We start from the raw sequence: 23,118 nt of genomic DNA, 5'->3' as shown, positions 1-23,118 counted from the left end.
CAGGTCCTTGGTGGGTTGCCATATATGGCTGGTGTGAGCTATGTTAGACCCTGTGAGCTGCAGGTTGTATAGACCTGCATTAAACTCTCATAGACACTGGTGGAAGGGAGTCAAGATTCATGATGACTTAGAAATATTACATAAATAAGATGGATCCTGTCCCCAAAGGGCTCACATTCTAAAATGAAACATAAGATAGACACCAGCAACAGTCACTGGAAGTACTGTGCTGCAGGTGGATAGGGCCGGTTACTCTCCCCCTGCTAAATAAAGAGAATCACCACATTGATTCTCCACAGAATCCACATTATACCATAGAATAGTGTAATGAATACTAGAAAAAGTCAAGTACATGTTTCTATAATCAGTTCTGATTGTCCGTACACAGTTGTTTTACTTTATCCATTTAGATAGCAACCCTAAATTATGTATATACTTAAGTCCCACGTAAGTCAACAGAATATACATAGATGTACTTGATTGCACTCTTAGTCTTGAGATGAAAGAGCTGAACCTATTAAAATAAAATGCCATCTTTGGGTGCACTTTCCATGGGTCTTTCTCTTGCCTTTTTCTCTGAATATCTTGCATGTTGATAGTAAACAATTATGCTAATAGTTGCAGCATTTAAAAGGACTATAAGAAGCATGAGCCAGTATGAATATTTATAACTATTGGAGTGTGCAGATTGTCTTGAAGATTCATCACAGTATGTGATGGCCAGTTCAACAGACAGTTTGTTTGCTTCCACATTCACGGCAAATAGTATCAAGGTCAGAAGAGAGCATACACCTGAAAAATAGAAATGCAAATACGGCATATATTATTTTGGGATAGGCTGATGAATATTTCTCCTATGTGTTATTTTATCAGCAAGAAAATATGCTCAAATAAGTTAGTGGGGTTGGATGTCGTGTGGATGGGAAATCTGGGTATGGTAGAGCCAGGCAGGGGTGTAACTACTATTAGGCAAGGGGAGGCGGCTGCCTGGGGCCCCCCACGCCTCGAGGGGGCCCCCAGAGGCAAGTGACATGACTGTATATTGTGGTGTGTGTGTGTGTATCAGCGAGGGGCCCATTTTAAAATTTTGTCTCTGGGCCCACTCCAGCCTTGTTACGCCCCTGGAGCCAGGTGCATATTGAGTCCCATTTCAAAAAACATGCTTAACAGGAGCTATGACTCCATTCTGGAACCTCCATTCCTGAAACTTCAATATTAGAGGGCCTCCAGAATCTGGAATCCAAAGGAGTGACTTTGAGGTAGGTTTGAAATTGAGGTTTCCCATTTTTGAAATTAGTCGGGGGGGTGGGAGGCACCAACATTCTCCAAAGCAAGAGGCACTACCTCCCTAGCCGATATTTAAGTGAAGTTATAATGATATAAATTCTGCTACACAGACAGAACTCAAAATAATACTTGCGATAAAAGTTTGGCCTCTATCGTTAGGATGCATCATATGAGACAATTATGTATATCCTCTGAAATTATGTCAACAGAATCCCAGCACTAGAAGAAAGACTCAGGGTCCCTTAATGGAGATATGGTGATTCAGCATGGATACATCTAAGAACACTCTCCCTGTTTATGCCCGTAAGTACTTGGCACAAGTAAGTTATCTTTGTTTGCTTCTTCTCTTCTGTACAGAAGGCTACAGCTCATAACTTGTTCTACTCTCTTTCTTCCCACAGGAGAAGACCTCCTCTCTGGAAATAGTCGCTGTTAGTGCTGATCTGAGAATAGCCATTGAATATAATTTTGGTAGATAGTGGGGTGCTGGAGGAAGTTTGAATTCACGGGAAGCTTGCTATCTGAGCAAAGAGGCACCTTTTAAAAATGGTTAATCTCTTTATTTAGCAGGGAGAAAGCAACTGGCCCTGTCCATCCCCAGCACAGCATCCCTCCAGTGGTTGTTCCTGATGTCTATCTTGTTTTTCTTTTTTAGATGGTGAGACCTTTGGGGACAGGAAGCCATTTTATTAATTTATATGTAGACTGTATTGGGAACTTTTGTTGAAAAGTAGTATATAAATATTAGGGATGTGCACGGAAATCTTCTGTACCGGCGGGGGTAGCGCTTTAAGGGCGGGGGAGGGTGTACTCACCCCTCCCGCTGCATTTCCCCCGCTGGTGCGTTGTTTTTTTAAACCCCTCAGGGCAGCAGCGTTCCTCCCTGCCGCCCCGTTTGCCCTGTCGGCCAGAAGTGGCCGGAAGTCGCGAGTGCGCATGCGCCTGTTGCATGTGCACGCGTGCCCTTCTGCCGTGTGTGTGCACGTGCACGACGGGCACACGCACACTCGCGACTTCCGGCCACTTCCGACCAACGGGGCAAATGGGGCAGCAGGGAGGAACGCTGCCACCCCGAGGGGCTTAAAAAAAACAACGCACCAGCAGGGGAAATGCGGCGGGAGGGGTGAGTACTCCCTCCCCCACCCTTAAAGCACTACCCCCACCGGCACTGAAACGCCGAAACTGCCCCCAGTGCCGAAACGTTTTGGAGGCCTTCATAATGGCCTCCGAAACGTTTCGGGCACATAATAAATATTCATCTTTTTCGTATTTTCAAGAAGGGAGAACCTTTTTGTGAAAGGGAAGCAGCTTACTAATTTGTCTTGCTTTACAGAGAAAACACTGTGCCTCTGCAGGCAGCATCAGCGGCATTAGTAGCAGTGCTTCAAGTACTGCTGCTCTTCTTAGTGGCTGGCTTCTGCCAGACACCATTTCCCCCTCCGAATGCACCCGATGTTAGGAAGAACAGCAGCACGCCAAGTGCTGCTGCTGCCACTGCTGCTGCTCCCACCAGCAAACATGAAGCCTTTTCTTTGAAAAACAACCCAGACTGGTAAGCACCTCTCATGAAACTACCAAGCCACACACACTCCACCACAATTTCACTACATGCCAAAGGGGTGGCAAAAAAAGATAAGGCTGTTGGGATCAACACTCACACTGTCAAACATGTGAGTGGACACAGCTAGTATCCTGGTGCAGATGATCATGACACACAAACACCTGCACCATCAGAAACATCTGACACTAATATGTTAAGAGATGAATTCCTGGACTGTACACCTAAACATCCTTATTAGAGCGAAAGTCCTGTTACACTCGGTGAAAATTATTTTTGAACACATATGGAAAGTTGTTCCTTTGGCTGTTGCTGAGATTCTGGTAAGTACACAGTAAAAAAGATATACAGACATGAGGGAATTTCAGTTTGTCTTATAATTTTGTTTGGAATTGAATTTTTAAAAACAAGGTAGTAAGTGTAAACCAGCACAGCCCCACTGATTTAAGGAATAATACTTATTTAGTATTAAGGAATAATACTAATACTTTTGAGTCTTCTCATTACTTATCTTGTCATAATCCTTATGACAACCCCTTAAAGTATCATCATCATCATATATTTATATACCACTTTTAAACCAAAGTTCTCAAAGTGGTTTACAGAGAAAAATAAGTAATAAATAGATGGTTCCCTGTCCCCAAAGGGCTCACAAGCAAAAAAGAATAACAAGGAAGAGAGTCAACAGTAAGAGCCACTGGAAGGATGCTGTGTTGATGTCGGATAGGGCCAGTATTGTAAGCACCAATTGCAGCTGGAAAACTGAGGCTGCAAGGAAGCAGCTTGCCTAAAAGTCACCCAGTGGGTTCATGGCAGAGACAAGATACAGATTTGTAAAGTCTTGATATGTAGCTCAGTCTCTTAGCCACTATATTAGATTAGTTCTCAAGAGGAAACTGTTAATTCCATCTGCTGAGAACTGAACTGAAAATGTATACTGACTTAAACATTCTTCCTATACTGGCACCAAATCACTTCCAAAAGACTATCAAGGGGGTGGTGGTGGTGGTGGAAATGCAACAATGGTATAGCAAGGCTGGACTCATCATAGGATAAGAAGGGCCTTCTTCTCCCCCCACCACCCATGTCTTTGCTGCAGAAGAACAGTGAAAAACAAAACATTCGCATCATGCTCTTTCTTTCACACCTATTAAAATAATATCACACACTCCCCACACACGCAGACACATTCACATACACTCTGGCTCAGAAACATTTTTAACATATACATCTACTTACAATCACCTCATATATTCTTACAACATCAACAATGCTTTTGCCTTTCTTATTCACCCATTCACCCTGAATCCAGTTGCTAATGGGTGGGGGGTGGGGGTGGAGGGAAAAGAGAAATAGAGTGTTAGGATTCAAAAGGGTCTCTAAGATCCTTTAATTGAAGATCAGGAGGCAAGAGGATGAGGAGGAGTGTCAGGTAATATTTTCCCCTCCTCCCCTCTTCATTACTGGTTGGCTGATGCTAAGTGATATTTCCTTTGCTGTTGAGCCTGTCAGTCAGGCTGAAGTAGGGGTGGGATGAACCTGAGCATAGCCAGCCAGTCAGAAGGAGGAGAGGAAGGAGGGAGGGACACTGCCTGACACTCTTCTCCCTCTCCTCCTGAAAAAGAGTCATCTCACATGAAGCTGAAATGAGTCCTCATATCAGAAGCTCACAGCATGCCAGTGAGGAAGGGAGATGGGAGGAGAAGAGGGAAGAGTAAGCTGTCACCCAATCAGTGGCTTTCTACTCCCTCAGGGCTCAGGGATATTTGTCCCACCTTGTTCAATTATAGGTACGCCACTGAGCAAGAGTCACTCACAAGTAAGAAGTGTGTGCATTAAATTATCTTTCTATACACAAGGTTTTATATGGGAATGATCTAGTACTGATGTACTTTGCAATATGATTTCCTCCTCTGAATACATTCTCTTAGTCCAAAACTTACAGTTAGAAACAGCAAGAGCCTCTTGAGACATATTCAGTGTAAGTACAGTGTTATTTCAGTAGCAGAATCAGAAGGATAGCAAAATACATCAAAAGAAACCAGATGTATGCCTAATAGGGGAATGAAGGGCTATATCCTCAGGGAAACATTTGACAGAGTTCATTTCTCAGTCTAACATATCACAACTTTGCAATGTATTTGGTGAATACTTTTTGTTCTTAATTCTTGTCAAGATTATTGCTAATTTGTCTCTCAGCAAAGTTTTGCCCTATTTTTGCCACCTCAGCTCTCATGCTATCCTTTCAAGTTAACCTGAGTCTTTCCCCCGCAAATTTGTCTACAGTGTGACTCATCTGACTATGCTTATAATATGATAATCCCCACTATCATGTGACAGCATTTGGAATAACTGTCACAGATCAGCCAATACAGATCAAGGTCACTGGAAAGAAAGGTTTTATGCAGGTACTGATAACCAAAACTGATAAGACACAGAACATCTATGATCACATCTTCCCAACTTTTTTTCAATTTAAAGGAATCTCCAAGGGTTCCAATTTGGATCAGATCAGAGGTGCTGGAAAAAGGAGTTAAGGTCAAGGAAACGGGACTGTTTTAAATTTATAGCTGCTGTTTTAAAGATATTTGCATTGTGCCTGTATTTTTTCCTAGTGAGCTAATATCAGATTTGTTGGGGGAGGCGAGTGACTTAGATCGAGGAAATAGTGTGGGGAGAAAGGGTTAAATCTCCTCTCCCCAGCCCCACCACTCTGATCAAAACTGGGCTGCCAGTGCAACTTCAGTTTAAAACTGACATGTTACCCCAGATCTCTTGCATCACAGCTGATTTGGACTTTTCATTCCCCCATAGGAATTGCCCACCAGCCCCAGGGTATTATGTGGGTTGCCGCACCCCATACATTTGTTGGAGGAAGTGATGCTTCTCCGTTGCATCTGGTTTACTGGAATGAATCCCCTGCACTGGACACATTGGGATGTAAGTGGCTGACGTAGTGAGGAAAAATGTCCTTTTAATGTCAGTGGGACTACTTTGAGTAATTTTCCTCACCAGGTCAGCCACTTCTAACAGTGCTGCCTTAGAATCCATTATCACTGCTCATCTTTGTTCATTCATAATCCTCTTTAGTGCAAAATGATGAATGAACTTAAAAAGAATCCACGCTCATTTCCCACCAAAGAATCTACTCTCAGAACGCCTCAAACACTGAAAACAACAAAACCCAGTCCATGGGCTTGTGGTTTTGGGGTGGATGGCACCCTATGTGTACTACACCACAACCCACTTTGGGCCACCCTGGTGCCCCACAGTGGAGTTATGGGGCTGCTGAAATCTCCATTATTCCATATGGGGGAAAGGCTTAAAGACACACCAAACAATTTTTTAAAAACTACCCCCTTCACCAATTTCTTTGAAATCTGGGTGGTAGCTTCCTTGCACCCATTGGGCACTGCCACCCACCACAACCCACTGCAGGCCACCCTGCGGCCCCCCAAGTGAAAAAGCTTAAAGACACACGAACTTCAAAAAATTGTTAAAAATCACCCCTTTGCCCAATTTCTTGAAATTTGGGTAGTAGCTTCCATCCATTGGGCACTACCACCCACCCCACTCTTTTGCCCCTGGAACCTCTTTTTTGCCCCAAATCAATTCAGATTCAGAAAATCCAGGTACAAATAGAATGGGGTGGCAAATTTGGACCCAAAACAAATTGGAGGTGATTCAGTTTGGGTACAAATCAAATTGAAAAAATTGATTTGTGCACATCATAGGAACATAGGAACACAGGAAACTGCCATATACTGAGTCAGACCATTGGTCTATCTAGTTCAGTATTGTCTTCACAGACTGGCAGCGGCTTCTCCAAGGTTGCAGGCAGGAATCTCTCTCAGCCCACATTTCTTAAAAGAGTGTGTGGTAGCCAAAAGAGTGTGGCAGGAAGTAAGCAAGTTGTTAGAGTGGCCTGATTTGGAAAAACAGGCTTGGGAAGAACTAACCTCAGGTCTGAGCGATAGAACCTCCTTTTGAGGTCCCAGAAAGAAACCTTCAAGGAAACAGGATGGAACAGGTGCCCTCATACTAGGGAATTGGAATGTTCCCCTTCTCATAATCAGGTTAGTAAACCTGTATGTCATTTATGCAATGCTCCTGCATAGGAATAGGGAGGGAAGACGTGACCAAGAGGTTCACGCAGATGAGACAGTAAATCTCTTCTGGAAAAGTTTGTATGGTTATGTGCAAAAAGACAAGAGTATCTCTTCTAAACAGCAATGGGACAAATTGTGGAAATGGACGTCGGACGTAAACCCCCCCCCCCCCCTGATTACCTGATGTGCCTTGAAATCCCCCACCCCTGGGTTACAGTACTACCTGCATATACTTCATAACCTTGTGGGTTTCCAAATCCTTGTGTGTAAATCTTTGTAGATATATCATGTACAAACAACCACTTTGTATATAATTGTGCTTTGGCAACGTACTGTATGTTTTGGTAGTTTGTTGGTTCAATAAAAAAATCTTGTCCTATTAAAAAAATATATATCTTGTCCTATCTTGGAGAAGCCAGGAAGGGAACTTGAAACCTTCTGCTCTTCCCAGAGCGGCTTCTTACAGTGCTTACACATCAAGACTCCCATTCATATGCAACCAGGGCAGACCCTGCTTAGCTATGGGGACAAGTCATGCTTGCTACCACAAGACCAGCTCTCCTCTCCATACTTATAGTTATAGAACTAAATAGGCATTGCTATGTGATCATTTTATTTTCCTATCCTTTTGTTTGAACAATACCTGCTGATATCCTACATTAATTTCACTTACATTGCATATTCAGTTTTACTGTTGCATACTGAAAGTAAGCAGTCCTGGTGAATGGTTTCATTTCAGAACCCAAATCAACAGAATTCTCATTCAAGTGCTCCCACTTTATTTACAGTCTTCACTATTCATTATTCTAAAAATAATAATACTTAAATTTAAGTAGTGAGAGGATAAGGCAGATATTTCTTTGGACAAATGATGCTACAGTTATTTGTGTAACTTATGAGTATAGAGGCTTAAAGTAGAGCGATTATTCAAGAGATATTGGCCACAATCCAAAGGAGCTGTTGAGATTTAAAAGCTTTTTGCCTCCACAGCTGTAAGAGCTGCTATTGTATTAAAAAAAAAAAAAACTGACTGTGCATCTGGTTTCCACTTGAATATGCATACACAGCTTATTTGGAATCAATTTGTTTAGAACAGTGGCTTTTGAAACTGTGTTCATAGGAACCCTGGGGCTTCGGGAAACTTCAGCAGGGGTTCCACAATGAACATCTAAACAGAAATTATGGACAAACTTCACTGAAAGATAGTCAGGGCTGTCCCTTCCATGAACCCTGTTGAGGCAGTTGCCTCAGAAGCTAGACTGGAAGCTGTGGAGGGGAGGATACCCCAGGGTGCCCTCACTGCTGCCTCCACCTCAACTGCTGTCTTACTGCTGTCTCCACTGCTGCTGCACAGGTTGCTCCTTGTTTCTCACGGTTTATAATGTCCCCATCTCCCTCCCTGCAGGGGGCAGGGAACGGAGCAACAGGAGGAAGTATGAAAAGGTGTTGGGAAGTTTAAGCTGGTTTGCTGGGAAAGAAGTTGATCCTCAGAATACTTCATGTGCTGAAGAGGAAAAGGGTTTGGGGCAACTGAGAATGGGGGGAAACGGCTTAGCTCATTGCCTCTGGCTTATGTATATGAACATTTATATACTGCTTTTCAACACAAGTTCCTAAAGTGGTTTACATAGATATAAATAGAAAAATAAATAAAATGTTTCCCTGTCCCTAAAGGGCTCACAATCTAAAAAGAAACAAAAGATAGACACCAGGCAGCCACAGCCACTGGACAGATGCTGTGCTGGGGGCTGGATAGGGCCAGTTGCTCTCCCCTGCTAAATAAAGAGAATCACCACTCTGAAAAGGTGCCTCCTTGCTCAGATAGCGGGGGACAGGCCTGAAGACATCAGTAATAATAAAGCTCTTACCCCTACAATAAGGGAGAGACTGTAGCTCAGTGGAAGAGTGCACATGCATCTCCAGATAGGGCTAGGAAAGGCCTCTGAAACCCTGAAGAGCCACTGCCAGTCAGTGCAGACCAGGAGTCTCAAATGTAATTTCCTTAGGGCCAGTGCCACTCCTTAAAACCTCCTAGCAAGCAAGTAACAACAACAACAACAACCAACCAACAAACAATTTAATGAGCTTTAACACTGTTGGACTATGCTCATCTGTGGCCTGATAGCAGGGCCCTCTCCTTTGTAGCCTCAGAGATATAGCAGGTGAGTGGGGCTGGGGACGTTGTATCACCAGGCTTCCCTGTTTCACCTCAGCAGTGCCTGGTAGCAAGTCTCTGCTGGCTAGACTAGGTCCTTGGACTCTTCTCTCTTTAGTTTCTCAGCCCTCCATCCATCTATCCCTGTCTCCTCATCACTAGCTTCACTCTTCCTGCGCAACATGCTTGACAGTCTTGCCTGGGTGAGGAAAAATGAGAGTTCCTCCTCCCACAAAACAAACATTGCAAGGTTGGATTATAGCAGGTTGGATTATAGAACTGCCTGGGTTGTAGATGGCCTGTGGGCTGAGAGTTTGTAGACAATTCTGCTCTATATGTACCAATGGTCTGTCTCAACATAAGGCCACTTCTTATGTTCCTATGAAATGTATAGCCATAGGGGATTTGGTGGATTATAGATGCAAACTGGAGAGGTGTTCTCTTTTTCTTTCCTTATATAGCAAGCAAAGGTCCCTCACCATGCAGGCTGTGGTTCTTTTGAACTTCAAAGATTCCTTCTGGTGGAAATTTATACTTTTTAAAAACTGCTTACACAAGAATTCTTAAACTACAGGTAATTATATATGTACTTTTATTTTTGAATTGGTTTATATTGTTTTTGTGTATTTGTTTACACTTGCCTTTGATGGGAACACTCTCAAGCCAGCTTGCAACAATTAAAGAGACACTAATTTAAACACACACACACCATAAAACCACATGGATAATGGAAGAGCCAACAAATAAAAATAGCTGCTAGAACAGTTTTTAGTCCATGATTGGTCTCATGCTAGAGATCTGAGATATTGGCTACATAAAGAGCCTGATACCGTTACCAGCACTGAGAAACTACTGAATTGCTATTGCAATTGGTATCATGGCCAGCCCCACAATAAAGCAGCAACAAACAGGTTAGGCCAGTTCTCAAGAGTAGGACAGCAACTCATCTGTATCCTGAGGAATATCTAGAGAAACTCAGGACTCAGAGAGGGAAGCAGTTGGGAAATGGAGCTTTGAGGCAGGAAGTCTCAGGGTGGAGCTAGATCCTCACTGCAGCTTGCCAAGAGCAGGCTTGTAATAACTCCGATGGAACACTAATAAAGATCTTTTCTCTAAGCTAATGTCTGCAAGTGCTTTATATTAATGGAACACCATCCAGTACTCCACCTCATATGCTGTCAAGAGGAAGGAAGACAAGATGACACACCCAATGCTTTTCCTCATGCCGTCATAAAGAAAAGGAAGGAAGGGGAGTTTTGGAAGTCGGCAAAAATTGGGGATGAAATTTTAATTGTGGGGAGAGATAACAGGAAGGGGAGGGTTTGCCATTTGGACTCTACTTCAGGCAGCACATGACAAGCACCAGCACTGATATTACATTTGTAATCATAGACCAGCATGTGGAGGATTGCTCAGGTTCCCTTTAATTTGTCTCCTGTTTTGTGGTACACAGATTCCTATCAGGTATTCATGAATAGGGATGTGCAGAACATTTCGAGCTCAAAACAGAGCACCCTTCAAATGAAGGGGCTGTTTCTAACTCAGAAGGAATGACTCCGTTCCAGGACTGAATGTTTTCATGGCTGCCACGCATGCACAGAGGCCAGAAGAGCACTGGAGGTGGGGCAGCCTCAGCACGAGATGTCAGGCGGGGTGCTGCTCACAGGAACTGAGTGGTAACCAGGTAATGATTGTTAAATGTACCTCCAGGACCACCCTGGTGCTGCTCTCACAGGCTGGAACACTCAAAATATTCTGACTCGGAACGGGGTTATTTCATTAGAACAACCTGCTCAGCCAGTTGTTCCAATGGAATGTTCTGAGGATTTGGATTCTGTTGAATTTAATTTCTTAAATTGTTGTCATCTCTGATTTTTGCCTTTGGAATTATAGTTGTTTGGGTGGGATGTAATTTGAAGACATTATAACATTTTGGAAAATATATACTGCAATGTATATTACTTACTCGATATGGAATTCCAGGTATACACCCCAACAGGCCCTAAAAAGGTCTCGTAGGGATTACTCATAGCATTGTAGCATGTAAATCCAGAACTGAGAACGGAGCTCGCCAGACTGAGAACCAGAAGAATGATGATCGCAATGTTGAAATGCTTCAAATTCTCTGGAAGATTCCAAATTGAAACTGGGGCGGGGGGGAGAGAGAAACCCTTCAGAATTAATATCAGATAACAGAGATTAATAATATCCAAGATTATTGTTGTAGCTTAACATGACCTGGTGTGAATTGATTTCTATGAGTGAACATGAAAAAAGCCAACTATGTGCAGAAATGTGGAATGGGTGGTCAGGAAATATGAAAACTTGTCAGAACCCACTCAGACTCCCTGAGAGATACTCTCTCGAAGGAAGAGGATGAGCACACCCCATCCAAGACTCTTGGCCTTCACAAAACAAACACCCTAGATCCAACAAACTCTGAGGAGCCAGAATTTGTCACCCTCCTGCAGTCACTCCCTTGGAAGACCCCTGAAGACCTGGTCCTCCAGCAAGGCTCCTGTCCGTATAGCCCCTCTTTCATCCCTGAGACTCCAGAACCTTTCTTGTCCCTAGAACCACTCCACTGCCCCCAGGACCCAAGGCAACATTGTGCCAAGGTTGAACTCCAGCACTGGAGGTGAAGTGCTTGCCTGGCTGCTCAGGGCCTCCCTCCCAATGAAACTATGTGGGAGGAGGGAAAGGGCATCCCAAGCAGCTGCTTTAGATCAGGGCCAGCCTGTGCTCCAAAATGGGACAGGGCTCCTGGATCCTGCACAACCCTTCCATTTGCAACCAGTCTTTGCTGGTTCAACAGCTCCTTCTTTGAGCTTTTGTCCTGCTAGATCTGGGTATGGACATCACTACAGGGCATAACTCTCCAGAGAAAGGGACCATCTATAAGGGCATGCTGAGGTGCACCTGAGAACATGCTAACTATGAGGCTATTCTCAAGACCGCTGGAATGTGGGCTAAGGGAGCCCAGCCCACTTTCCAGCAGCTGTGGAAACCACCAAGCACTCTGCTAACCCCATTTTGGGGATTGTGATGTGCCACGGCGACTTGTGAGACCCCTGACCAGGAGGCTGCAGCAAGTCTCCTATCATTGGGGGGCTCTCCAGAATGCTATCATGAGGGCATTCTGGGACTTCTGGGGACCAGGTGGTCCCCGATCCCCACAGCCCCAACCGTGACAGAACCAGTTATCATGTGGGCAGCTGATCTGATTGCCCAGGGAGGGCTGTATGATCATCTGGGACTTACTTACCTTATAGCTGTATGATCATCTGCTAAACCCCATCTAGCTCTCCACACTACTTGTGTGGAGAGCCTCTATAAGTTACATCCTCATGAATGTTTAACTCGTTCAATCTTTCCTCATTCCCTCAAGGTGAATTTTTTAAATTATTGTTTTTAGGCAGCATCCTTTAGATTTGGATAATTAGACACCAAGAAGTATAGCAACTTACCCATTATAATAAAGGCAATTTGTCAGAAGTAAGCTCCTTATTTCAAAGACTGTCACATTAAGGCTAAGAAATGCCAGACTGAACTCATCAAGTGATTTACTTGGGATGTAAGGTGGGAAAGGGTGCCATCTCACCTTTAGAAGCAAATGTTGAGGCTATTCTAGACTGGCCCACCCCCAAAACAAAACATCAAGTGTGGTCCCTATTGTATTTAGCAGGGTACTACCGTAAATTTTTACCTAATTTTAGTAGAGTGGCTACCCCACTTTCTGACCTCACTAAGCATGCTAGCCTCAATGATGTGAGATGGACAGAAGACTTCTCTATAGATTATTGTTATTACCCATTTCCCCCCCCCCTTTAGATTGCACCTACATGGAGAAAGTAACTAGGTTGAGTAATTGCCAGTTAAAGGCATAGTGTAAACCTGTGGTAATTTGTCACCCTGACTTGAAGCAGGTCGCGGTCCCTCTCACTCCCTGGGACCTATTTTAAGCAGAGGTGTGTGTAATGATAGTCCAGCTTGAGGCAGGACTAGGCCTCAATTAGACTAACTGCTTGAAGGGTGGGCTTCTCCAAATAAGGAAGACAGCCCAGGAGAATCAAATCCCTGTGGCACAATTTGTCAACAGCCTATATAGGGGAAGAGTGTGTTAGAGTTCAGTTCTTCCTTGGAGGCCTGTGAGTGAGGTCTGATCTGTAAGAAAAGGGGAGACTAACAGCCTTGAGGAACTGGAAGTTCCTCACCTGGAAGGAAGTAGGAAGGATAGGGACCAGTTTAGCTAGATGCGTCAGGGGATTTATTTTTGTTCAAGTGCTTGGATCTGACTGCATATCACACATGCGCACCGACCACTTCCAGTTTGACATTGACTGGGGCAGCAAGAGGGTACACTGCCACCCTGCACCAGCAAGTTTGCAGACAGCGCTGTGGGGAGGGGGATAAGGGGGGGGAAGAGCACCCTCCCTGCTCCTGAAAGGTAAACTCCCCCATCAAACTGGCTGAACCACTGGACCAGTTCGGAGGTCCATAAAAGGACCTCCGAACCAGTTCGTGCACATTCCTACTGCCTGGTTCTGGTAGTCCCTGGGGAAAGGTTTTACTTGATTGGAAGCAGCAATTGTCAATGCCTCCATAGTTTTCCTTACCATCCAATTATTAATATATACTTGTTGTTATAGAGTGTCACTCCTTATAGGGTCCTGTCCTAGTCATACACTCTCGAAGGCCTAAGACTACTCAAGCCTTTCTTGTAGGGAAGGGTTTTCAACTTTACTCTCCCAGACTATTACCTTGGAAGGGTGAATCTGTTCATATTAAAAAGTGGATGGTGGCAGCCTACCCAGGACTTCTTACAGCTGGGGGTGGGGTTGTATTTCCCCCCAACCTTTTGATCGTTACATGATCTTGTGCTGCCTAGCTTCTGAAAATCCAAAAAGAAACCACACTGTTTTATTACACCATATAAATAATTGATGGCAGCCTATTAACAGTTTGTTACGTTGATCAAGCTTTGTGTGCTTTGAATTGCTAACTTCCAAAATGTAAAAGAGAAGAGCAAGTTTACTGTTCAGCCTTGTAGCAGTCACAATAAATTTGGGGGATAATATCAGAGGTCTTTGTTAGTTTGTGGTAAGGCTACTAATTAACTGACCTTTTAATATACAAGCAAATTGCTCTTGCCAGCAAATTCTTTGCTGCCCAAGAGCTGCAGTGTAATAACTTCTATGTAATTCGCATCACAGAGTTTTACAGCACCATATTCTACATCTGCTTCTCACGCTCAGCTGACATTGTGATCAGCAGCATCCACAGAAGTCCTACAGGAGAGATCATTGCCCAGTGTAATATGGATGTGTGTAGTATCAGAGGATGTGGTGCCTAGATAAAAGCTTTTTTTGCAACTTTCTTAACAGGTACAAAAAAACACCATAGGACAGAAGAATTGCTGTGCCAGAGCAGACCAACTTTCATATGCCCAGTGTTCTGTTGCCAACAGTGCCAGTCAAATGCTTCTGTGCACCTACAGTCAGGGCATGATGCCATTCTTTGTTGTTTGTCCTCATAATCTGATAGGTAGAGGTCTATTGCCTTTGAACTTGGAGGCTTTGTTAGCTATCATGGCTAATAAACTGTGGCAGACTTGTGAAATGATTTCTTGGCCATTTTAGCATAGAGTTTATGCCACATGTTAAAACTCACTAGATTTTCAATTGCTGTTGTATTTACACAGCAGCTACTTTGGACTGAGCAGCCACTATAATATCTACCACCAATGCTTGATTGATTGATTGATTGATTGATTAAGTGCCGTCAAGTCAGTGTCAACTCTTCAGTGGCAAACATAGATAGATTCTCTCCAGGATAATTTGTCTTCAACTTGGCCTTTAAGGTCTCTCAGTGGTGCATTCATTGTTGTCGTAATTGAGTCCATCCACCTTGCTGCTGGTTGTCCTGTTTTTCTCTTTCATTCAACATTTCCTAGCATTATGGACTTCTCAAGGGAACTGGGTTTTTGCATAATGTGTCCCAAGTATGATAGGTTGAGCCTGGTCATTTGTGCCTTGAGTGAAAATTCTGGATTGATTTGTTCTATGATCCATTTGTTTGTTTTCCTGGCTGTCCATGGTATCCTCAGAAGTCTTCTCCAGCACTAAAGTTCAAAAGCGTCAATACTTTTTCTGTCTTGCTTCTTCAGACTCCAGGTTTCGCATCCATAGAATGTCATAGGAAAAACCATTGTCCAAACTATTTTAATCTTTGTTGGTATAGACACGTCATGGCAGCTAAATATCCTTTCCAAGACCTTCATTGCAGCCCTACCAAGTGCTAGTCTGCGGCATATTTCTTGACTGTGGATCCTTTACTGTTGATGGTCAATCCTAAAAGGCAGAAGCTATCCACCACTTCAATGTCTTCATTGTCAATTCTGAGGCTGGTTGCTGTACCTGTTGTCATTAGTTTAATCTTCTTGACATTTAGTCGTAGTCCCATTTTTTCACTGTGCTCCTTGACTTTCATTCCTAGAACTTGCAGATCATCCGCATTCTCAGCTATCAGAGTGGTGTCATCAGCATAGCACAAGTTATTGATGTTTTCTCCTCCAACTTTAAAACCACGCTCATCTTCTTCCAATCCAGCTTCTCTCAGTATATTTTCAGCATATAAGTTGAATATATAAGGAGAAAGTAGACAGCCTTGTCTTACTCCTTTACTGATCTGGAACCAGTCTGTTTCACCATGTTCAGTCTGAACTGTGGCTTCCTATCCTGTGCATAGGTTTCTCATGAGAACAATGAGATGTTCTGGGATATCCATTTTCCTAAGGATATTCCACAACTAGACATGGTTGACACAATCGAAGGCTTTTCTGTAGTCAATAAAACACATATTGACTTTTTGTTTGTATTCTTTGGCTTTCTCAATTATCCAGCATGCATCAGTAATGATGTCTCTTGTTCCTTGGCCTTTTCTGAAACCAGCTTGAACATTCAGCATTTCCCTTTCCATGCAGGGCTCTAATCTGCGTTGGATGATCCTGAGCATTATTTTGCTAGCATGTGAAATTCAGGATATTGTGTGATGGTTTGCACAATCTGTTACGTCACCTTTCTTGGTATTGGTATGTAGACTGACCTCTTCCAATCTGTTGGCCATTGTGTCATTTTCCAAATTTGCTAGCATAGTTTGGTTAGAACCTTGACTGATTCTTCTTCTGTTGCTTGCCATATTTCTGTAGCTATTCCATCAATTCCAATAGCCTTCCGACTTGGTAATGACTGGAGTGCTGATCTAACTTCATCTTCCCATACTAGAGGTTCTTGCAAGTAGGGAATATCTTCCAGAGCATCTTGGATGTTGATGTCCCTGCTGTACAGATTTTCAGTATACTCCTTCCATCTCTGCTTGATCTTCTCAGAATCAGTTACTATCTGTCCTTTGGCATCCTTTCACATACCAATTCATGGTTGGAACCTCCTTCTGTGTTCAGAGATCTTTTGGAAAACTTTCCTTGCTTTTTCATGTCTATTTCCATCCTCAACTTCTTTACAGACGTCATTGTAATACTGTTCCTTGTCTCTTCTAACAGCATTCTGAAATTCCTTATTAAGTTCCTTCCTGAGGTCTTTATCTTTCTTGACTTTGGCTTCTCTCCTCTTCTAGGCAATTTCCACTGTCTGTTCTGACATCCATTTTGCTTTTTTCTGTTTCTTGGTCTTTGGCAGTCTCTTTTCACATTCATCCGCAACAACTTCCTTGATTCCATTCCACAGTTCCTCTGGTTCCCTAGCAATGAGGTTTAGAACTTCAAAGAGGTTCATGGCGTTTCCCTTGAAAATGGTGGGTACATTCTCAAGATCATATTGTGGAAACTGGATAGCTTTGCTTTTCTACTTTAGCTTGACTTGGAACGTGCACACGAGCAGTTCATGATCTTTTTCACAATTGGCCCCTGGCCATGTTTTTGCTGTTATAACTGAGCTCCTCCACCTCCTTGCACCAATAATGTAATCAATTTGATTTCTGTGTACTCCATCTGGTGAAGTCCATGTGTACAGGCGCTGCTTTGGTTGTATAAATAATGCGTTAGCAATGAAGAGATCATTGGCTTGGCAAAAACTAATAAGTCGTTCTCCTGCCTCATTTCTGTTTCCTAGGCCATACAATCCAACTTTGTTTTCCTCTTTACCATTTCCAACTCTGGCATTCCAGTCTCCAACCACCACAAGCACACCTTACTTGCATGTTCTGTCAATTTCAAACTGAACTTGAGCATAAAACTCAACAACTTCCTCTTATGCATCAGTCGTTGGGGCATAGACTTGAAGAACTGTAATGTTCAGGGGCGTAACTACTATTAAGCAAGAGGAGGCGGCTGCCTGGGGGCCCCCACACCTCGATGGGCCCCAGAGGCAAGTCACATGACTATATATTGTGAAGTGTGTGTGTATATTAGCGAGGGGCCTATTTTAAAATTTTGTCTCTGGGCCCACTCCAGCCTTGTTATGCCCCTGGTCATGCTAAAGGGTTGTCCACAAAATCTAATTGATATTAGTTTGTCACTGACCGCATTGTACCCAAGTACTGTCATTGCTTTATCCTTCCTGTGAAAGCAACACCATTCTTTCTTTGTTTTTCGTGTCCTGAGTAGTAAACAGTATGATTTTCTGACTGAAAGTGTCCTATTCCAATCCATTTTAATTCACTGTTGCCCAAGATATCAATCTGTAGTCAATTCATTTCATCATTCACTGTGTCAAATTTTCCCATATTCATGCTTCTTACATTACACATTCCCATTGTAATTCTTGCAGCTTTGGATTTTCTTTTCTCGCATGGCAACATCAGCCGCTAGATGTCTAAAAGGCTTTAACCTGACTGCATCATAAACACCATTGGTACTCTGAGAGATCCTCAGCTCTTCCTCAGTAGCATGTTGAGTACCATCTGACCTGAGGGGCCCATGATCCAGCACTATAGACAATCATTCTGTTTTGTCTATCCATGCGGTTTTCTTTGTAAAATACAGGAGTGGTTTACCATTGCCTCCTCCAGTGCAGTATAAAATGATGCCTTTGTCGTTGTCACTGAAGTGATTGTCAGCCTTCAGCAACTTCCTATATTGCTGCTGCCCAATATAGGTGCCTGTTTGCTTTAGCTGGGCATCTGAGATGACCTACGTGCTTTGGATGACCCTATTGGGTGTGTACCTCCCAGCGTACTTCGCTCATCTCTCCCAGGAACACCTCACCCCCATGACGATGAGGCATCATAGCACGGCTTCGGGGGGCAATGCTTTGAAAACCCAGTTTGTAAGTGGTGAGGACCTAAAGTTGAGAAAACCCAGTTTTTGTGGAGAGCAAACATTGGGTCCTAAAACTACTGAATGCCACATCAATGGCAAATAGCATCTGTTTCACATGTAATGGTGTGAATTTTAGGAATGTTCATACAGGGTAAACAATTTGCTAAAAGTCTACGTAACAGAAAGCGGGCTTGCTGAGAGGTCCCAGTTAAGATCAAGAAGCAATTGCCAGTGCAACAGCTGCCAAAACAGAAAAACACAAAGAGCACTGCAGTCCAGTAACTATTGCATGTATTTGGGGCATCATCAGTGTACACATGAGCCTCTTGGTTGCCTGCAAGGGCCTTCCTGATCACATTAGTGGAGAAGCAATTCTGATAATCTCTACAATAATGTGAATGAGGCACTCTCTCATGCTAAGAACGGTGCCAGTGGTGTGCCTATTTGCTTTGTACATTTTAACATTAATAGTATTTTCCACAATGATACTTCTTCATAGCTTATCGTAATTTTTGCAAAGTATAGGGTTCAACATAGAAACATTATGCAGTACAACATTTTGTAGATCAACAATTTCTTTCATGAATGTCTGTTCAAAGTCAGACTAGCAACAAGAGTTGTTTATCTGTCCCCAGCATTTTAATATTTACTTCTCCCTTCTCTCTTTTTGTCAATTATTCACTCAAATGCATTTAGTATGCATCCATCTAGCATTTTAGAAGCTTTGTCCTTCAGAACTATAAACAATAATCAAGTGAAGAATGCGGAGTCTACCAAGGACACTTGCTAGCATGTAGAAACCTTGCTTTGGCTTCAGTGGGAGTTATGTACAAGCTTGTATACAAAGGAGGAGATTCTGCTCCTCCTATTCTGCTATCAAATATTCTGCTATCAAATGATTACCTTCAGCCAATTATGGTGATATTCCAACTGGCTCAGTTGCACAAATAACATATCAGATAAATAGTCTACTTACACAAGATTGTAAAATTGGAAGGATAATGGCGGGTACTCAGTTGTGTTTTGAACCTTAAACATACATAAATGGCCCTGAGCCATTTTTGGAAGGGTGGTATAGAATTTGAATAAAATAAAATAAAATAAATAAATAAAATAAAATGTTGTTAGACTCCAATCCTGAGATAAAAATAAGGCAGATTTTTAAAAAATAATACTAGACAATTAATCATCTTATGACTCTATCCTCCCTATTGGTCAGGATGACAATTTCAAACCCTTTGATCTCTTTAAAGCTGAATTCAACCTCCCAGTCAGGGCTGGTAGTAGGGCTGCCATATGGAAAAAAGGACAGGTCTCTCATACCTTTTAACAGATGCAGAAAAGTTGGAATTTCATCAGCAGCTAGGACTAATCTTACTTCACCTACTTCACTAATAATATACTTCACATACCTGCTGTTTGGTTACTTTCCAACCATCAGGTGCTTGGGATTCAGAGAGCTGACCTACTTTAATTCTCTTCTGTTCCCCATTTTATTTTTATTTTTATTTCTAATTCTGCTCTTAAGCTTTTGTTGTTATCTCTTGCTGCAGGGTAGGCAGGATCCAGGCTTGCAGAATGTAATTTGTTTTTTGCTAGGACTGTGACATCCACCAACTGGAGCCAGGTGCAAAATCGTGGCTGGGGAGGCAGAGCCAATTAGCTGCTGCATCCTGTGAGCCATATGCTGGAATAATCTGCTCATACAAGTACGATTCTGAGTTTCTATATAGTAGGAATTTCAACACAAAATTTAAAAAGTGGCCCGCAGAGCTGCATAAAGACTTGGTCAAGACTTGAATTAATAATAATATTTTATATGTGAGAAAAAACACAAGGTCAACTATGACAGACCTTTTAAAAAAAAGTACAATTTTACTTGCTGTTGCTCAACTATTGGGAGTCGAAAGTCTTTGCTGATCTACTGCAAATCACCTAACAATCTACTAGAGATCTCAGCCTGTCCATTCTGTCCTTCTGTAGCTGGCTGCTTTTTCTAGTTGCCAACTGCCTGTTTTACCTCTGTTGGGTGAACTAGAACAGAAAAGGGGGTGGGAACGTTAGCCATAACTTTTATTGTTTCTTTATTGTTTACTCTTAGCATAGTGGTTAGAATGTTGGACTAGGACTGGGAAGACCTGAGTTTGAATCCCCATTCAACCATGAAACTCACTGGGTGACTCTCGGCCAGTCATGTATCTCTCTAACCTACCTTTGTTGTGAGGATATAAATAACCATGTACATCACTCTTCTTCCTCAGAGGAAGAGCGGGATATAAATGTAAAAATAAATAAAAACACCTTAATAATAATTAATAAATGACAACTTTTGTGTGATTTTTTTCCTGACATTGTAGTGCTCACATGGATTGTTGACTTAGTAGATGAGTTGTGATCAATTTGTAAAAGCGAGATGGCTGGAATATCATTGGGAGCTGACCCTTCACTTTCATAAAACAGGGCGTGGATATTTGGAAAACTCATATTTGGGGAACTCTAGGGAGTTCAAAAGCTTCTGTATGTAGATCCCAGTAAAATGCATCATTATAATTGCTTTTCTGTGTCAGTTATTAAATTATAATAATATGCTACATACATAAAAATGTAATAACACAAGGAAATAGCTATTTCCATTTTACTGATCTTTCAGCTTTAGATTACTGTTTCTGCTTGGCTTCCGTGCACCAAGGGATAGGCTAACTAGTCTGACAATCTTCTTTTTTCTTTTTTTTGCTTGTAAAACATTTGCTATGGTGTTTTTTTTTTTAATCTTATGGCTCCCTGCTTCCCAACAGTGCTCTTGTCTTCAATAAAAGTAACTACATAAACAAATTAAAGGCATGAGCCACAGTTCATATATCTAGCTAGATAAACAGTATAAAGCCAAATAACTCCCAACAATAACTATTTACATTCATTGAAGTAGTTCATTACCTTGGAATTTCGTCTCTCCTCTCCCAATTCCAGCTTGCACAACTTCTGAACAAAATCCCTCAAAAAGTCCATATGTGATAAATATGGCCACACTTGAATTTCTACCAGTATAGGTAATTGTACTTGAGACCCAATTTTTGGTTGCAAGAACAAGACAAACTATCACAAAGGAGCAAATGCTGGTGAAAGAAGCCAAAGAAAAAATTAGAGATTTTCTCCTGGATGGCATTTTGACATAAAGAAAAAAAGTTTCCTTGAAATGAATGAAGTCAGGTTTTCCCTCTTGAGTTTTTTCCAGTGAAAAATCCAGTAAGTGAAGGATTCACTTCCACTTCTGGAGACTAGGATTACTGCTGCCTGTGTCTGTGTTGGAAGAAAGTTATGCCTATAAACTTTGGACTAACAGGAGTGGATGTAAAATAACTGAACTTTGGTCTGCACTAATATGTAACCATAGTGACAAGCAAGTCACTACAGTAAAGATCTGCGAGCTTTCCATAATCATAAAATTGCTACTGAATAACAGATTGTAGTTCTCCACCATGTAGGAAACCCAGACTAAAATGTTTTCATTCTTTCTTTTAGTGGTGGTAGCAGGGATGTGGCTAGGGGAGAGGGGGCCCGCATTTGCCCCTCTCCCTGGTGGCCCCTCAGAGTGAGGGAGACAATGAAGAAAATAGGGAGGGGTGGAGTGGAGGGGCCCTCAGGAGCTGGGCCGCCCGGGTTCTTTGAACTGATCCATTCAATTATAACCACACCCCTGAGTGGTAGTGAGGAATTGTGGGGTCTATGGCAAAACTCAGCTTCTTGTTCCTGGTTGTTCCCTGATAACAATGAAGAAGCAATAGCAGATGTGATAGATAAAGCAGTCCCTTGACTTGGGCTCATTTCACACCTTCACATTGTCTTTGGCCCAGTTCATACCATCGAGATAAGAAGCATCCCTTTAAAAAAGGATCCAGTGAGCCTAATAAGAGCAGTGGGTATCCAGCACACACCACTAAGGGTTCCATAAAGTTTTCGCTCTGCTCATTTTGAAGGTGCCATTTTAAGGCTATTCTTCACACACACACCAGTATTCAGCTCTTCCATCAGATCTATATTGCCACATCTGCCTTCTGTTTAATTTTTGCATTCTTAAATTATATTTATTTATTTTACATTTTATATCCCATTTTTCCTCCAAGGAGCCCAGAGCGGTATGCTACATAATTAGGTTTCTCCTCACAACAACCCTGTGAAATAGGTTAGGCTGAGAGAGAAGTGACTGGCTCAGAGTCACCCAGCAAGTATTATGGCTGAATGGGGATTTGAACTCGGGTCTCCCCAGTCCTAGTCCAGCACTCTAGCCACTACACCACCCTTCCCCCTCAAGGAGGTAGATGCTGTACATACAGTACTGAAGAAGGGCATAGCCCAAATGCTTGTCTTCTTGACAGGCATTAATTGAGCAAAGGCAGGAGCAAAGGAAACAACTGAGCAAAGGAAGGAAGATGTGTCAGCCACACCGCAACCCTCTTAAGCAAGCCTGTATAAACTATAACCCACTGAGCCAAGCAGAACCCAAAAGCCATGTACTGTGGCCTGCCAGGTGCTCAACAGGTCAATCAACCCTCTCACTTACACCCAGCCCCTGGCACGTAGGAAAACCAAGGAGTTTAGTAGGCTCCTGGCAGCTATCCTATACATTGAGTGAGCTGTATTTGGCTTGGCAGATTGTAGGTTATCCAACCCTGCTCTTAAGTGTGAAAAGTGAGGTGTCCTTTGCAGTATCTCACACGTTCTTTTGGTTTTTGAGATG

The 23,118-nt window shown here is 42.6% G+C and overlaps 1 protein-coding gene across 1 annotated transcript; it reads right to left on the bottom strand.

Moving 5' to 3' along the window:
• Window positions 1-517: 517 nt before the first annotated feature.
• Window positions 518-21,546, bottom strand: CLRN3 (clarin 3). Its single transcript, XM_053313169.1, has 3 exons — window positions 21,318-21,546; window positions 11,076-11,255; window positions 518-792 (listed from the first exon to the last, which is right to left on the bottom strand). The coding sequence occupies exons 1-3, from the start codon at window positions 21,544-21,546 to the stop codon at window positions 518-520; spliced, it is 684 nt and encodes a 227-aa protein (XP_053169144.1).
• Window positions 21,547-23,118: the final 1,572 nt, after the last annotated feature.

This window comes from Hemicordylus capensis, chromosome 3, assembly GCF_027244095.1.
Source record: "Hemicordylus capensis ecotype Gifberg chromosome 3, rHemCap1.1.pri, whole genome shotgun sequence".
Lineage (NCBI taxonomy): Eukaryota > Metazoa > Chordata > Lepidosauria > Squamata > Cordylidae > Hemicordylus > Hemicordylus capensis.
Note: the sequence above shows the minus strand (reverse complement) of the source record. Positions and strands in the feature narration are given on the sequence as shown.

Excerpts from the sequence above, each read along its gene's own strand:
- CLRN3 (XM_053313169.1), bottom strand. The coding sequence starts at position 21,546 with ATGCCATCCAGGAGAAAATCTCTAATTTTTTCTTTGGCTTCTTTCACC. Across the intron at positions 11,256-21,317 it reads AGGAGAGACGAAATTCCAAG|TTTCAATTTGGAATCTTCCA; the intron begins GTAATGAACTAC and ends CCCCCGCCCCAG. Across the intron at positions 793-11,075 it reads TACCTGGAATTCCATATCGA|GTGTATGCTCTCTTCTGACC; the intron begins GTAAGTAATATA and ends TCTATTTTTCAG.